General features: G+C 44.5%; 1 protein-coding gene across 2 annotated transcripts in view; it reads left to right on the top strand.

Moving 5' to 3' along the window:
• The window catches only part of kalrna (kalirin RhoGEF kinase a), a 66,708-nt gene extending 54,324 nt beyond the window's left edge, over positions 1 to 12,384 (top strand). The window contains exons 51-68 of one of the 2 annotated variants that reach the window (XM_058081189.2): positions 55 to 105; positions 183 to 260; positions 454 to 639; positions 721 to 892; positions 970 to 1,169; positions 2,045 to 2,328; positions 4,246 to 4,393; positions 5,595 to 5,657; positions 6,243 to 6,270; positions 6,987 to 7,149; positions 7,215 to 7,336; positions 7,396 to 7,527; positions 7,592 to 7,753; positions 7,960 to 8,038; positions 8,137 to 8,188; positions 8,871 to 9,019; positions 9,105 to 9,243; positions 9,318 to 12,384. In XM_058081189.2, coding sequence (XP_057937172.2) covers positions 55 to 105; positions 183 to 260; positions 454 to 639; positions 721 to 892; positions 970 to 1,169; positions 2,045 to 2,328; positions 4,246 to 4,393; positions 5,595 to 5,657; positions 6,243 to 6,270; positions 6,987 to 7,149; positions 7,215 to 7,336; positions 7,396 to 7,527; positions 7,592 to 7,753; positions 7,960 to 8,038; positions 8,137 to 8,188; positions 8,871 to 9,019; positions 9,105 to 9,243; positions 9,318 to 9,875 — 2,766 coding nt within the window. In that variant the 3' untranslated portion in view covers positions 9,876 to 12,384. Of the gene's footprint in view, positions 1 to 54; positions 106 to 182; positions 261 to 453; positions 640 to 720; positions 893 to 969; positions 1,170 to 2,044; positions 3,261 to 4,245; positions 4,394 to 5,594; positions 5,658 to 6,242; positions 6,271 to 6,986; positions 7,150 to 7,214; positions 7,337 to 7,395; positions 7,528 to 7,591; positions 7,754 to 7,959; positions 8,039 to 8,136; positions 8,189 to 8,870; positions 9,020 to 9,104; positions 9,244 to 9,317 lie in introns of those variants that run through there. The other variant, XM_058081194.2, reaches the window with a different exon arrangement.
• Positions 12,385 to 16,441: the final 4,057 nt, after the last annotated feature.

Genomic DNA, 16,441 nt, shown 5'->3' with positions numbered 1-16,441 from the left:
ACTTTGTGCTGACACCACAAGGCGTCCTAGTCTAATGTCCTGCTTGTGCTCCAGGATTTCCTCAAGTACAGCTCCAAAGCCGGAATGGACTGTGAACAAATTGAGGTAAAAAAAAAAGGAGCGTCCGTGTTTCCCATGGGACCTAAATGTCTCGTGCTAAAATGTGGCGTGTCTCCGAACAGAAAGCCGTGGATTTGATGTCTCAGGTTCCCAAACTGTGCAACGACATGATGAATTTAGGCCGACTGCAAGGCTACGAGGTACGTTTGTGGGCGTGGCAACGATAGCCACGCCCATCCTGGGAGCAAAGGTCTTCCTCCGTGGAGACTTTGCATGTTTACTTTAGTTTGTTGTAGGTCGCCATTTTTCCCTGAGAGGTCTCCTCTTGGAGAGCATTGTACTTGATTGACACATCCAGGACCTCCTAAAAGGATCTGGCCGGTTCCTCCGCAGGGTAAGCTGACCAGTCAGGGCAAGCTGCTGCAGCAGGAGACGTTCTTCGTGACCGAGCAGGACGCCGGCGTCCTGTCGCGCTCGAAAGAACGCAGGGTTTTCCTGTTCGAGCAGATCGTCATCTTCAGCGAGCTTCTCCGGAAAGGCTCGTCCACGCCCGGATACCAGTTCAAGAAGAGCATCAAGGTACCGGAGCAGGAGAGGATCTAGGACAAGTGAGAGGATGTGTCTACTTCCTGGATTCCTAACTCCTGAGGTGGTGTGCAGGTGTCCTACCTGGGCCTGGAGGAGAGCGCGGACAACGACCCGTGTAAGTTCATCTTGTCGTCTCGCGGCTCGTCGGAGCGTTTCACGCTGCAGGCCGCCAACGTGGACATCAAGCAGGTCTGGATCGGGCACATCCAGGACCTGCTGGATGCCCAAAGCAACTTCCTGTCGGGTGAGCGACCGTCCTTTGACCTTGAAGTCGCCGTTGTCTGCCGTCGCTTCATCGCCTTGATGCGTCCTTGAACGCAGCGCTGCAGTCCCCCATCGAGTACCAGCGGGAGCGGGGCGGGGCCAGCGCCTCGCTGACCAGAAAGCGCTCCACCGCCAGCAACCGCTCGGCCGCGTCCTCCCACAGCCGGCCTTCGTCGGCGGTCGGGCCGGGCGAGAAGGAGGGCGAGAGGGGGCGGGGCCAGATGACCGCATCCACCTCCAATGGCGGAACGTCGTGGGTGAGTTGCAACCAGAAACTCTACCGCACATCTAACACGCTCCACACCCGAGAGCCGCTCATCCTATTTCACTGAAAGCATCAGGAGGTCGCCTACAGCCGCAGCTGTTAAATGTGATGACAGTAAACAAGGGTACGACTTCCACAGCCGATGTTTAAAAGCGCATCCAGAGCTTGTTAAAGCTGCCGGGTGCTGCTGCCATCTTGTGGAGTTCATATAAGCTACATCAGGAGGTCGCCTACTGCCACAGCTGTTAAATGTCATGTGATGACAGTAAACAAGGTTACGACTTCCACAGCCAACGTTTGAAAGCGCATGCAGAGCTCGTTAAAGCTTCTGAGTGCTGCTGCCATCTTGTGGAGTTCATATAAGCTACATCAGGAGGTCGCCTACAGCCGCAGCTGTTAAATGTCATGTGATAACAGTTAACAAGGGTACGACTTTCACATCCACAGCCAACATTCGAAGGCGCATGCAGAGCTAGTTAAAGCTGCCGAGTGCTGCTGCCATCTTGTGGAGGTCGCCTACAGCCACAGCTGCGAAATGTGTTGTAATACAATTTGTTGCCTTTATTCGTACTTCAGTGGGGAAATTTGCAATGGAGGTGGTTTGCTCCTGGGGACCGCCCCCTTGGGGAATGCCCCCCCTGCCACGATGCTGTTAAAGAGACTCGTTAATTGGAGCTTTTGTGTTGATGAGGAAAACCATGACTGACTTCCTTGCTGTTCTTCCTCCTCCTCTTCCTTCGTCCTGACCTCCGCCCTTGCCTCCCGGCCCCCCCTTCAGGACGGAGTCTGTAACGGCATCACGGCCCTGGTAGTCGCACCCTAACCTTGTCCTTCATTGTCCCCCTCCCGTCCCTGCCCCCTCCCCAGGAGGGCGACGGCGGCTGCAACGGCGTCTCGTCCAGCATGCGCGTCACTCAGGACTACTCGGCGCTGAAGGAGAACGAGATCTGCGTGAGCCAGGGCGAGACGGTGCAGGTCCTGGCCGCCAACCAGCAGAACATGTACCTGGTCTACCGGCCCGCCGACAGCCGCTCGCCCGCCGCCGAGGGCTGGGTGCCGGGTCACGTCCTGGGCCCGCCCCCCAAGCCTTTAAAGGACTCCTCCTCCGCCACGTCCTTCCCGGCGGCGGTTGCCGACGCCGACAACATCAAGTAAGTCCCCGCCCGTCACGGTACTCGGACCCGGCGGCTCCTGCGAGGTCCGGTACGGGGCGGAGCTCGGGTGTCTCGGGGGGCGTCGGCCATGTTGTTTTCTGAGCCTTGAGGTGTGCGGAAGTAGAATCTTCTCCAATGTGGAGCTAAACCGGACTTATTTCAGTTCTAACACTTTTTCTTTTTTTTTTTGTTTTGTTTTGTTTTTGTGCTTTTTTTTCTGTTCCTGTTGGAAAGAAAAAGCAGAGCCGCTTCTCCGCTGTGGAGATTTTTGTTGTTGTCTGTGGCAATCTTCGTTCTTTTCGTCCTCTCGTCGTCTTCTGGATTCCTTTGATTGGACGATGTTGACTGGTCTTGTTTATGTTGGCGGTTCACTGTACACCTTCCACACGTCTTCTCCAGGGGAGGAAAGGAGCTCCTTTTGCACTATTTAAAGACAAAGTCAAGCTGTGCAATATTATCTTTGGTAGAGCCTCGTTTCACATGGATTTTAAATATGGAAATGATAATGCCTTTTTTTGTTGGGGGGGGGGGGGTGCAGCATGTGGTAGCGACGTGACGCGACGTGACTGGCAGAGTTTGTTCTTTATTTCCGCGACACTTTGTAGTTTTTAACAATTTGTAAATAAACTACCACAGCAAACAATTTCCATCTGGGTTCTTTTTCACATTTTTAGACAAATATTTCACCTCCAATAATCGGGCTACATTTTCTTCTGATAATAATGTCACTTTATTGGCATCATAGTAGGACTTTATTCCCATCATTTGCTTTATTGACTTTCTCATAATATTTGTTGCAATATTTCATATTTCTTTGCAGCTAAAATGATATATTTGATATATTTTTACTCATAATTTTATGGGTTTATTCTCCTAGAATGTCAACTTTCTTTGTATTTTTTTTCATTTTTTTATGTTCCACATGTGTTTCTCATATGATTTCTAAAATTAAAATATTTATTGAATATAATATTTCAACAATTTTTTCTCATTTTTTCTCATTTTCTCAACTTCCATTTTACTGTTTTTTTAAATGTTCCAAATTTATTTCTCATATTGAGTTTTTCAAAATAAGTTTATTGTCCTAAAATTTCTGTTATTTTTTTTTTTAGTATTTTTTAATGTTCTAAATCTGTTTCTTCTTTGTTTCTATTTTTAATATATAATATATTTTCATTTGAATATTTCAATTCTGCTACCGAAATGTGTCATTATTTTTCTTATTTTAAAATCCTCTTACTATTCTGACTTTTTAAAATATTAAAAAGTAATAAACTAAAGAGTAAAAAATAAAAAAAATAAAAGTAATAAATTAATATAACGTTTTCCCCTCATATGACCAAATTATTCCCATAATATTTTCTCTTTAGTCCCATAATATTAAAACTTTCCGACAAATTCCAACTTTATTTTGTGTTGCTGCTTCTTCACAATTCAGATTATGAATTTTAAAAACATTTTTGTTGATATTTTTCTCATAAGATTCAATTTTATCATAAGATAATGAAGTTTACTGTCATAAAATGTCAACTTTTTCCAGTTTTTGACCCATTTTTATTTAAAAAAAAAATGTTCCAAATGTGTTGTGTGTTCCATTTTGTTGATTTCACCCCAAAACATTTGATAAAAAGACACAATCTGGTTTTCTCTTTAGTTGCTGTTGTGATTTCTTTTCAGCTGTTGTGGTCATGAGTTGTACTAACATGAACGGTTTGGACCTCCACGCGTTTCATCAACGCCTTAGCTGCTATTTAAACAAATTATGCTATGCTATGCTATGCTATGCTAGTTCATGGGTGGCATGTACCCCACTTGGGCTGACTTACGACGTGAATGTTTTTTCTGCAGCCGCAAACAAGCGCTCGTGGCGTTTTCCGCTTCCCCGTTGATGTCTGTTGTTGGTGTACCGCACAGGAAGTCCCTGTCGTGGAACACGCTGCGTGCCAGGAAGCGCGCCGAAGCCAAGGAGGCGTCGACTTTGGGTGTCAGAGGTCAGGAGAACGGCCTCCTGCTGCGTAAGGCAAAAGAAAACGTGCCCCCTGTCGCCAGGGCGAAGGGCAAAGTGAGTAACGGCGCCGCCCGCCGGGGGCCCGTGCGTGCCTGTCGCCCAGCACTTTAGCTCACCACATGTGCACGCGTGTGTTTTTCTTATGTGTGTGCGTGTGTGTGCACCCACGACTACACGGCTTAGCTTCTGTGGTTCTCAACCATCAGGAAGTTAGCATTAGCATGAGGACAACTTAGCCATCAGGGATGAAAATTACGAGCGTGGCTCGTTGCCTTTTCTTCCCTTTGTGGTGTTGACGCCCGTTTGGACGAGCCAGGGAAGATATGTTGCTTGTTTAGCTAGCAAGCTAGCGAGGTGACGCAAGCCGGCGTTCCTGTCTCGCGTATCTAATCAGGAAGTAGCTGAGCTGCATTAATAGTTCAAGCTAGCTGGCTACACATTACACAGGATTTACAGTACGACTACACATGTAGCATTACCATACACTGTGGATATGATCAAAACTACAAAGATGGCCGACAGTTGAGAACCACTGAAAAATCCCAGTTTTCATTTCAATTTATTTGTTAATATTTTCTACATTTTGAATGCGCTGATTTTTGAAAAATACTTTTGTTTTGAAATATATGTAGTTTGTCACACTGCACGGCTAGTAGAGGTAGACTTTGGTGACTTGTGTTTTTTTTTGTTAATAATACTAACACCAAAGTAGTATTTTGTATAGGTGTGAAGCCTAACATGCTGTGATGTCACTGTCCCTTTAAGAATAAATCTTGCAGGTAAAAAGGTGAGTTTTGAAGGAAGCCGAGGCTAAAAGTACCATCTTATTGCAGTACTACTTAACATGCATTTACCTCACCGCACTTTTTCATTTCATCCTGACTCTTTATACGCTTCATACAGACGCTGGTGTGAAAAAGTGATGGTTTGTGGGGCCTTTTGTGACCTCTTGGATGCTCTTGGGGTAACTTTAGTTACTGGGAAGGTTCACCACGGTTCTATGTTTTGGCCATTTGTGGGTAATGGCTCTCACCGTGGTTGGCTGGAGTCCCAAAGCTTTAAAAATGGCTTCATATCCTCTTCCACGCTGATAGGTTTAAATTCATCCCTTTTTCACACCACTGTATATATTATATATATATATATATAGATATATATTTCCATACGTCCACCCATCATTCCCACTATTCCATAATTCTCTTTCTTCCACTTTTTTCTTCTTCTTCGTCGTTTCCGGTCATATTTTTCCCAGCAGGAAGTTCACACTTCCGATGAATCGGATTGTGACGATGAACTGGACCCAAAGACAGGAATGGAGGTATGAAAATATAGATCCTGTTCCATTATGGAGTACATTATGATCGTTGTTTTATGTTCCAAATATTTCAGCTTCCTTCTTCAATCATCTTCCTGGTTTTTTATGGTGTTGTGATTTTATTCCCATAATATTGAAACTTGAAACATTTTCTTCATAATATTACGGGTTTATTGTGAAATGTCACATGTTTTTTTGTAAATAAATATATTTAATATTAATAAATATTTCAATTTTTCCTGGTATGACTTTATTGCCATAATATTTTCACATATTACTATTTAATAATATTTAATGAATATGATTGTAATAAATAATATTGATTATTATGTTATTAATATATATTATTATAATATATAATAAAATAATATCATATAAATATTATTTCCTCCTCTTTTTCCCATTTCTGTTGTTTCTCCCCAACTTAATTCCCGTAACATGGTAACTTTTTTTCTAAATAACTTTATTTGTTGTTTTGTTTTTCATACGATGACTGTGTTATGATATGAAAGACTTTATTGCGGTCAAGGTTTTGGGTTGAAGTGTGTGTTATAAAATGGCGTCCTGATACTAGTTTCTGCTTTCCAGCTTCTCAACCCAAACTTCATCCAAGAAGGTAGGACAAAATGTTCATTGAAATAAACATTTACCGCCATCTTATGTTTGTCTGGGTCCGATTTATTTTTCTTAGGGATGCTTCCATCAGGGTTTGCTTCCACCAATTCCAATGCCGATTATCCATGAGTGAAATTGGCCGATATCGATTACTTGGATTACCTCGGTTTACGTCCGCCCTGGTTAGCACCTTTTTTGGTTAACATCCAAAATTTGGTCTTGGCTTGCATTTGCTTGTTTAGCGTCCAAAAACCAAGTGGTTTGTTTATGTTGCCATTGACAAAATCTCTCATTTTCAATATGAATGAACGTATTTACTGCTTCTAGAACTTCGCTTAGCGTCGAAAAAGATGTGATGATGCAACTCTCCACAAATGCATTTCACTTCAGAGCCATTTTAGGGCTTCTTTTAGAAGACTTCGGATGTGAGGGGACACTGGTGGACCTCCAGCAGGACTTCCAGTTAGCACAGAGGTGGACTTCCTGTTGGAGGTTATTAGCTTAGCGTTTGGACTGACGCACATATGGCGAGTGATAGCTGGCGTTGGACTGATGATCCCACCGTGAGCCTCCAATACTCGCCATACATACGAGTTTGTGGTTTAAATTCCGTATTAAATGAAAGCTTTTAACGTGCTGACCCCCGCCAGATCGGAGCATCCCTAATTTTTCTTGGAATGTATTTATTCCACGTTGACATTGTGTCCGCCGTCGCAGTGGCTCCTGAGTTCCTGGTCCCGCTCTCGGACGTGGCGTGTGCCTTCGGGGAGACGGTGGTCCTCTGCTGCAAAGTGTGCGGGCGACCCAAACCCTCCGTCACCCTGAAAGGACCCGACCAGAACCCGGTGACCAGCAACAGCCGCTTCGCCATCGACATCAGGTAGCGAAGACGCTAAGGTGGCTTCTCCTCGTGCAACATCACGTTCGCAACCTCCTCGTCTTCAGGGACACGGGGGACATCTTGTTGAAGATCTGCAACCTGATGCCGCAGGACACGGGCATCTACACCTGCGTGGCCGTGAACGAGCATGGCTCCGCCTCCTCCTCCGCCTCCATCAAAGTGCAAGGTAACACACGTTAGCCGGACACCCCGCTTGATGACGTGGTGACACGGCGAGTCTTCCAGGTATCCCAGCAGCCCCCGGGAGGCCGGTGGCCCAGGAGGCCAGCAGCACGGCCGTGATGCTCCGCTGGCCGGCGCCGGCTTCCTCCGCCCACTGTGCGGTCAGCAGCTACGCCGTGGAGTACCGACAAGAAGGTGAGTACTTCCTGTTTGCTTCCTTTCCCCGCTGTCCCACGCTGAGACCGCTTCTCCTGTCCAGACTCGTTGTTATGGCAACAGATGGCCAGCTGCCGGGAGGAGTGTCTTCAGATCGATACCCTCATCCCCGGCGGGCACTACCAGTTCAGAGTGCGGGCTTCCAACCGCTGGGGCGTGGGCCCGCCGTCGGAACCCTCCAATATGGTTTCTCTGTCCAGCTGCAGTATGTCCGCACGCATGCACACGACATTCACGGAATTCTGGCCTTCAAGGTCAAACGATTAGAGACTATTATCCTGTTGTGGTGTGGGGTGTCTCCAAATCTATTCTGTGGCGGTCCAAATGTAACGGTGGCGGGCATGTATGGGAAACACGGATACCAAACATCATCTTGCTAATACGCTAACCTTTCTGAACTTTCCTGTGTAGACACGGCTCATGACGGAGCGGGAATCGAATGGAAGGAAAACTTTCAGTCCACTTTCTCGGAGATGGCTGAGATCGGAAGGTAAAAACATTCAAAGGGGGCGTAAACAAATGAAGCCCATACGCCGATGAGGGGCAGGGGGGGCGAAAAGGGCTGACGTCTTTGTGCTCTTTCTCCAGAGGACGTTTCTCGGTGGTGAAAAAATGTCTTAACAAATCAACCAAGAAGGAGGTGAGGCATCGACACACTTTTACCGCATTAAAAAAAATATTATTGGTTAATAATAAATAATAATAATAATAATGTATTATAAGTTATTATTATGCCTTTCAAGATGGTGGAAGCAAAGTCATTACTGTCTTATGGTGTATGTTTTGGTGTAAAATATTATTAATTTTTATTATTTAACTATTCTATTTTTTACTGAAAAATGGAAATTGTCATTTTTTCATGCAAGTATAAAAAAAGACAAATTTTTATGATGCATTTTTTGTATATTTTGGTGCAAAATTAATTATTATTAGTGCTGTCATTAAGACACATTTTCCTGGTGAATAATTGTGCTGCAAATTATCATCGATAATTGATGTTATCAAAATTTTTTGACACAATTTTTTCATGAATTATTGTCATGAGAGGTGTAATTGTCATTTCAGCCACTAGATGGTAGTCAAGTGTCGTGTGAGCCACGTTAGCTTGAATGTATAGTATGTTGTTTAAAATGGATGCCATTTCTTTTGCACCGTCTGTGGCGTCATAAATATCAACCTTTTAAGCTTTGGCTTAATCAATTTATGGATTACCGTGATCAATTAGTAATAGTTACCTGCATCAGCATTATTATTATTATTATTATTATTATTTGTGTATTTATTTCTCTTAAGTTGTTTGCGCTGCCCGCATCTGTTGTCAGGTTGCTGTGAAGTTTGTGAGCAAGAAGATGCAGAAGAAGGAGCAGGCGGCGCACGAGGCCGACATCCTCCAGCATGTCCACAATCACCAGCTGGTGGCGCTGTTGGATACCTACGAGTCACCCACGTCGCTGATGCTGGTCCTGGAACTGTAAGATGATGCCCATACGGAATACGGAAAGGATGACGTCAATGACGATCTCATGTCAATATTTGGATCTTGTTGGACGTTCCAGGCTTGAGGACGGTCGTCTTCTGGATTACCTGGTGGCCCACGATGAGCTGATGGAAGAGAAGGTGGCCTTCTTCATGAGCGACATATTAGAAGCCCTGCAGCACCTTCACACCTGCAGAGTTGCACACTTGGACCTGAAGGTGAGAATACGGTTTTGTTTTTTTTACAGGTGATATCTTCTGGTTTGATGGGACATCTGACTCCTTTTCTCCAGCCTGAGAACATCATGGTGGACCTCCACTCTCCCACCCCCTGCATAAAGCTCATTGACTTGGGAGACGCTGTCCAGCTGTCGGCCCACCGCCGCTACATCCACCTGCTCCTCGGAAATCCGGAGTTTGCGGCGCCCGAGCTCATCTGCGGCACCCCGGTGTCCGTCGCCACCGACGTGTGGAGCGTGGGCGTCTTGGCGTACGTCATGCTCAGCGGAGTGTCGCCGTTTCTGGACGAGTCGCCCGAGGAAACCTGCGTCAACATTTGCCGCCTGGACTTCTGCTTCCCGGATGACTACTTCCAGGGTGTGAGCCAGGCGGCGAGGGATTTCGTGACGGCGGCGCTCCAGCAGGATCCAAGGAAGAGGCCGAGCGCCACTTCCTGCCTGCAGCACCCGTGGGTGGGTCGTGGGGGCGCGCACGGCGGAGAGTACTCCAAGACGCCTCTGGACACGACGCGTTTGGCGATGTTTATCGACCGAAGGAGACAGCTGCATGACATTCGACCCATAACCAACATCAAGGGACTGGTGAGCATCAGTATGGGGAACTCACTGTGACAAGCTCTCAATGGAAGCCCACCAGATTTTGGAGGTGGTGAGATCCTGGATCTGGCCCCTGTGCCCAGCCTTCCCCGATACCTCTGATCCTGTAACTGAGGTCCCAAGAGCTGCCTGCAGTCCAAAGATATTAGCCTTTAGTTTCAAAGACACTGTGAGGGATCATGGACCAAAGAAGTGGCTTGACTTTGGTCTCTGGTCCTTGGTTCCCAGACTTTTTTTTTGCAGCGCCCCCTTGGAGATGAAATTACTTTCAGCTCGGCAGTACCTGGGTGGTTTGCTGCCAATGGATCAGGGGATCTTCATCCTCAGGTCCTTCAGCTCAGCCAGTTATTTCAAGGACTGAACAAACTGTCTCTTGGCCACACTTGGATCAGACCCAATGAATCCTCTGTCCCAGTCTGAGGACGCCATTCAAAAGAAACGGAGTGATCCTTGTCGCTGGCAAACAGAACTGCTTTGCCTAAAGACGACGGTACTGTTGCCCAGGGACCAGGCTTTGGTAGAACTGATTCCTGTGGCATCTACCCCATCTGGGAATGTAGGTACTCAAGGAGTAAAAGGAAGGACAAGAGCTTTGTCTCCTGTCCTGGAAACTGCTGGTTTATTGCATCGAAGGACAACTTGGGCAGCACTTGGGTCTTCCCCAAGGCACCTCGGGTGGCCGGAACTAAGGGAAAGGGGTGATGTCTCTGGTCCTTAAGTCTGAACAGCTGTTTTACCAAAGGACTACTGGGGGCAACATGTGGGACGAGGTTATGGCACTGATGGAGCTTTGGTGGTCTTCTGTCATACGGAATGATGCCCATCTGAGGAGAAGGTTCCTAGGACGAAAGGACCAAGTGCATTGTGGTCGTTTCTTGTCCTTGGATCTGCTGAGCAATTTGCTTCTATACACTTGCTTAGATCTTGATTAGATCGATGATCGCCGTCTCTGGTCCTTAACACTGACCATCTAAGAACCTGCTCAGGTATTGGACCCATACTGATGAGGCCTCAGTAGTGAACGGTCCATCGGACCCAGACCCATCTGAGGACAATTTCCCAATCAAAACGAAAACATTCTTGAAAATAGTCTGTATAGTTTGGTAAAACCCTTGTTTACATGACATACGTAAAGAGTATTGGTCACCTTGGAATTGGTAGATGTCCTCATCCGTCTTGTTTTAGGGGGTCCAACCAGGCCCAACAAAAGCCGCCCAACAATCTTCAGACAGTCCGGGAACACAGAACACACTCCTAGTACAAACAGCGCTAAAAGATAGCAAGAAAGGCTTAGCTAAGCAGTGAATCCCAGTCATCTTCTTACTAGCTTTAGCGGTGCTAACATTAGCTTTGGCTGCTAACCAGGAGCTTTTGTTTGGAAATCATCCGACTTTTTTTCAGTTTTATTAAGAACCTGTTCTAATTTTGTGTTTGTAACGTGATTGTCATCTCAAAATGGGCCAAAAAAAGTGGTTAAATGTTCTAACGATCGGTCACAGACCAAGGCGGCTAGGGCCAGCTACTTGGTGGTCTACGTTGGCTATTACGACTTTGACACTGACGGGATTTGAGGAGGTGCTAGCTCTTGTGGGCACGGTCCACCTTCGCTATTAAAGGGTCCCTGACGTGATTCAATAACTTTGTTTGAATATGTTATCTATCGTTTGTAATTATGTTCTACGTTGTTCCCTTTAAGAAAGTGACGGGTAAATTCACTAGTAGGATGTTTGTAGTCGATGGCGGCAGCCATGACGTGGTCAGCCTCATTTCCAGAAGTGACACCATCGGAGTACTCTTACTCAGGTCCGTTTTGGAGATGAAACTGAGAACTTTCAGAACGTGGACTTAAGAGATGAAGATTGGTGGTGTTCAAAAATGGCTTTGGGAAATGGAACAACGGAGAACATCATAACAAACGTCATGAAGGACTGGATCCTCAATACGAACGCTGAATGCTGACTGGACTCCGCTCAAATGCGCAGAACCCTTTACCCAATATCCAAGGACATGAAGCGATCTTTCAGTTCCCAAAGGGAGCACGGACTGGTCCATTCCGCTCTACAGGATGAACTGGACTAATTGACACACATTCCCAGACTTTAGTGAAGACTGGAAGGCCGCCAAGGAGACTTAGCCTAGCTTGTATCATGTTTACACTTCCACCAAAAGCTGTGGTGTCTTAGCTAGAACTTTCCAGTAGAATCAGGGACGCCGTGCATGTAAATCTCTTCCCAGGACCACGTCAACGTGTCCCATCGTTGGTCTGCGTTTGCGATCATTGAATGTACTTGCTTGTAAGAATGTGTCTTTCACGGAATGAAGTGTGTAGTGCTTCACGTAGAAGGCGACGGGTGCTGAGACGTCCAGGTCCGCACAGGAAGGATGTTTACCGTATTTTGTACTCGGGCATTTACTCGATGATTTTATGTTGACGCTAAAGCGATGATGGCTTTGTGCTGTGAGCGTTCAAATTAGTGTCTCTGCATCCCGCCGCCATCTTGTTTTTACTAATAAAAACCTTGCTTATTTACATTGACATCTGTCTGCTTTTACTTTACTTGGCTCTCGCTGTGAACTACAGCCACAAGAATAAGACTACTTTCCATTTGACTGGCTGGCCTCTAGGTGGCAGCACACACACATCGAATGGACCCGCTGGCTTCCTCCAGGAAATCAACGACAGCACATCAAAGATAGACGACATGCTGTCACCGAATGTGAGTCTTGTTCACAACAACCGCTGTTAGAAATGATAAATTATAAGTTATAAATCCCACATACCTGTATTTGTTCATGGGGAGCTTGAGTCTGTCTGAGCAACAAATGGCCGAGCTGTGTGCCGTCGAATGGTTTCAATGCCTTTGTTGTGGATTCTGCCCTCCATCATGGCGGCCAAACCCGCCAAAAGCATAATACGATGCCTAGTTCAATAGTCACCGCGATAACACCCGAGACACTGGGCACGACTCGGGAGAACCACAGCCGGAAATCACCGCATCGAGTGGCTTTGTCCACTGCGACTATACGTCAACGTCGCCGCCATATTGGATGGGTCATGGCTGCGCTGTAAATGAATGGAAGTAAATGTATTTGCTTTTATAAAACACCTTTCAACAGGACAGTTAGAGTTAACGGGTCTCGTTTATATATTCACACACGTAACTATAAACCTGGGAGACGATGTGATTGTTTTTTATTGTGAGGTTATCACTTTATGTGAATAAAACTTTACATCAATTACGTGTTTTTTGTTTAATTATAAGGCAGTAATCTGAAGAGAATAAAATAGAATATTTAAAAAATATTTTAAAGAAAATGTTTTCATTTTAAAATGAGAATAAAATGTATGTTTTAAAAGAATATTTTAATTTTATTTTTTATTCAAGATTAAAAGTGTAATATATGAAATGGTAAAAAATAAATTTTATTTTAGTGGTGGAGGATGGAAGCAAGGCGGCAAAGAAGAGGCTTTTTGTGTGATGAGGACCCGAGCGGGGATGGGGGGGTCGGGGGGGTCAAGTCACCAAAGCTTCTTTTCTGTGCGAGTCCCTTGCTGCCACTCACGCTTAGGAGGCATTAGTGGCCTTTCTCAGACAACGGACGTTCTGTACCTTGGCCCTCCTTGGACTTCGACAAATGAATAATAATAATAATAATAATAACAATAATAATAGTTGGTCATCTCTTTTGTCTTGCTAACGCTGCTAATGCTAGTGAAAAAAAGTTGTATTCTAATGACAAAATACAATTTCATGAGCGTAATCTTGCAATATAATGAGGACAAATTTCATTTTTAAACCCAATAAAATAGTAAATGAGTTTGGGGAAAGGGACATTTATTTATATCAGGTTATGGGAATCAAATGTAAATATTGTGAGAATAAATTGTACAACAACAAAGGTGGCATAGTTGGAAAAAGTTTTTAAAAAGCGAGAATTAAGTCGAAATATGAAGAGAATATATTATATAATGTAATAATACATAATTTTACACAGATAAATGAGAAAAAATGTAATTTTTTTAAAAAGTCATAATACCGGGTGTGCCCCGCCTCTCCCCCAAAGTCAGCCGGGATAGGCTCCAGCAAACAAACAGTGTATATTTGTGTGTGTGGATGGGAAAAAACACCCCCGTGCCCCCCCACACTGACTGCCTCCCACCACAAGCTGCCATGACTGCTCTTGATATGCTAAAGAGCCGTGATGAATGTCGACAAAAGACATGGCAGCACCGTAAAGACGCAGCGGGCTTGGGAAATGGCAGCATGTCAGGTCAGTGTGTGTGTGTGTGTGTGTGTGTGTGTGTGTGTGTGTGTAGCACTGACAACCACATTCAATGTGACAAAGTCCCCAAAAAGGGGGTTCAAGTTCGACTTTGGCCAGTCATAAGTCAATGTTAAGAAAATCTGTGGGAAAGTGTGATGACAACCATAGAGTGTGAAGCGGGAACTTACTTGAACTACCAGCATTACCTATAGAACACCACTAGGTGACAGTATGGCGCTGGTCCATTACCAGCACCAGTGCCAGGGTGTGAAGGCCCTTCAGGGGCCCCAATTCTCTCCGTAGCGCCCTCCTCAAAAATTAGCCCCCACCACCAGTTTGACGGATCGTTGTGAAATTCGGTGGAGACGTCAATGATGACAGGACGCACAAAAAAGCCTCAAGAAGCCATCTTCCCTAACAGATAGGCGGCCATTTGGGTCTGCGTATTTGGACAAAGCTGTTTGTCGTTTTGTTATTTTTACTGTATTATTTATTTTTATGTATTTAAATTAATCTTTTAATTAACTTATTTTAGTTGCTTAATTAATGTGTGGCTGCATGGTGAACAAGTGGTTAGAGCGCAGGCCACACAGCTAGGTATGTGAGTGTGAATGGTTGTTTGTCTACATATATGTGCCCTGTGATTGGCTGGCCACCAGTCCAGGGTGGACCCCGCCTACCGCTGGGATTCGCCACAAGATGTCTGCATAAACTTTGACCTCTGTGATTCCCACACCTTGGTTGCAGTCTGCTGTTTCCTGCTTTTGCGGCATGCACACGCACACACACACGCACGCACACACGCACGCACGCAATCTGGTCCCCGTGTGAATAAATCATAGTAAAAGGTTCCTAAATAATGCAAAGAGTCCAGACGCCAGATGTGTTGCCAGGAAGTCACTTTTAGATGTAAGGTCTCAATAAAAAACAACATTCATAGCAACACACACACACACACACACACACACACACGCCTGTTCTGGAGTTCTGGATGACCAACAAGACGGGAACATCTGGGAAGGATGAGAAGATCTTTGGTATAAAGATGGAACCTACCAAAGTTAGACTCCAGTCTTTCATCAAGAAAAAAAGTTAGTTTCTACCTTTTTGGTTCTTTAGTGACCAGCAGAAGAACAGGAAAATATCAGTTCCCAACTAAATAAGGGAGAAAAGCAGCTTTTTGTAAAACGATACATTTCAAGCATAACTTTCACTTCGACACATTTTTTAAGCTTTTGTGACAGCTCAAATATCTAACTATAAAAAAAACTTGATAACAATAAAATACCTTTACCACGTAAACAACACAAATGAGACTGTTTTACATTGACTTTGGTTTACATTGACATTGGTTTACATTGACTTTGGTGTACATTGACATTGGTTTACATTGACTTTGGTTTACATTGACTTTGATTTACATTGACTTTGGTTTACATTGACTTTGATTTACATTGACTTTGGTTTACATTGACTTTGGTTTACATTGACATTGGTTTACATTGACTTTGGTTTACATTGACTTTGGTTTACATTGACTTTGGTTTACATTGACTTTGGTTTACATTGACTTTGGTTTACATTGACTTTGGTTTACATTGACATTGGTTTACATTGACTTTGGTTTACATTGACTTTGATTTACATTGACTTTGGTTTACATTGACATTGGTTATTGTGTGCAGCTCCTCTATAGGAGACCACAAGTCAATACAAAGGGTGGAAAATTGAGCACAATAGGTCCTCTTTAAAGATAAGTATATTTCTTTTTTGAAGTCATGATATTAAGATACACAAAATAATATAAAGTAGTGATTATTGGAAAATCAGGTTGAGGAAAAAGGTATAATGTTATGGGAATAATGTTATAATATTACAAAAAGGAAATGTACAAGAAGAAAGCTGAAGCGGTTGGAACATTTTTTGAAAGTCATAATATTATGAGGAACAATAATGTCATTTTAGGAGCATATATTTAATACCAGGAAATTATGCACTTATGTTGCACTTATGCAACACGTGTGTGTGTGTGTGTGTGTGTGTGTGTGCAGCATGCAAAGACGTGGAGAATCTGTGTCTGTGACCCGGGCAGCATGCATTATACAGTACGGCACGGACCGAGCCATGCATTATTTACCTTGATGCGTATATACTGTACATACTGTATGTCAAAGCAATGTGGCCACACCATTAGGTACGTCTGCCGCATGCTCCGTTCCGGAGCTGACAAACTTTTTCTTAAACCAACCCATTTTCATATGCAAAATTGTCTTTTGTACTTATTTTTTTTCAGAAAAATAATAGTCAAACATGGT

This window comes from Doryrhamphus excisus, linkage group LG12 (genome assembly GCF_037039965.1).
Source record: "Doryrhamphus excisus strain RoL-2023G ecotype Guam linkage group LG12, RoL_Dexc_Guam_v1.1, whole genome shotgun sequence".
Classification (NCBI taxonomy): Eukaryota; Metazoa; Chordata; class Actinopteri; order Syngnathiformes; family Syngnathidae; genus Doryrhamphus; species Doryrhamphus excisus.
Note: the sequence above shows the minus strand (reverse complement) of the source record. Positions and strands in the feature narration are given on the sequence as shown.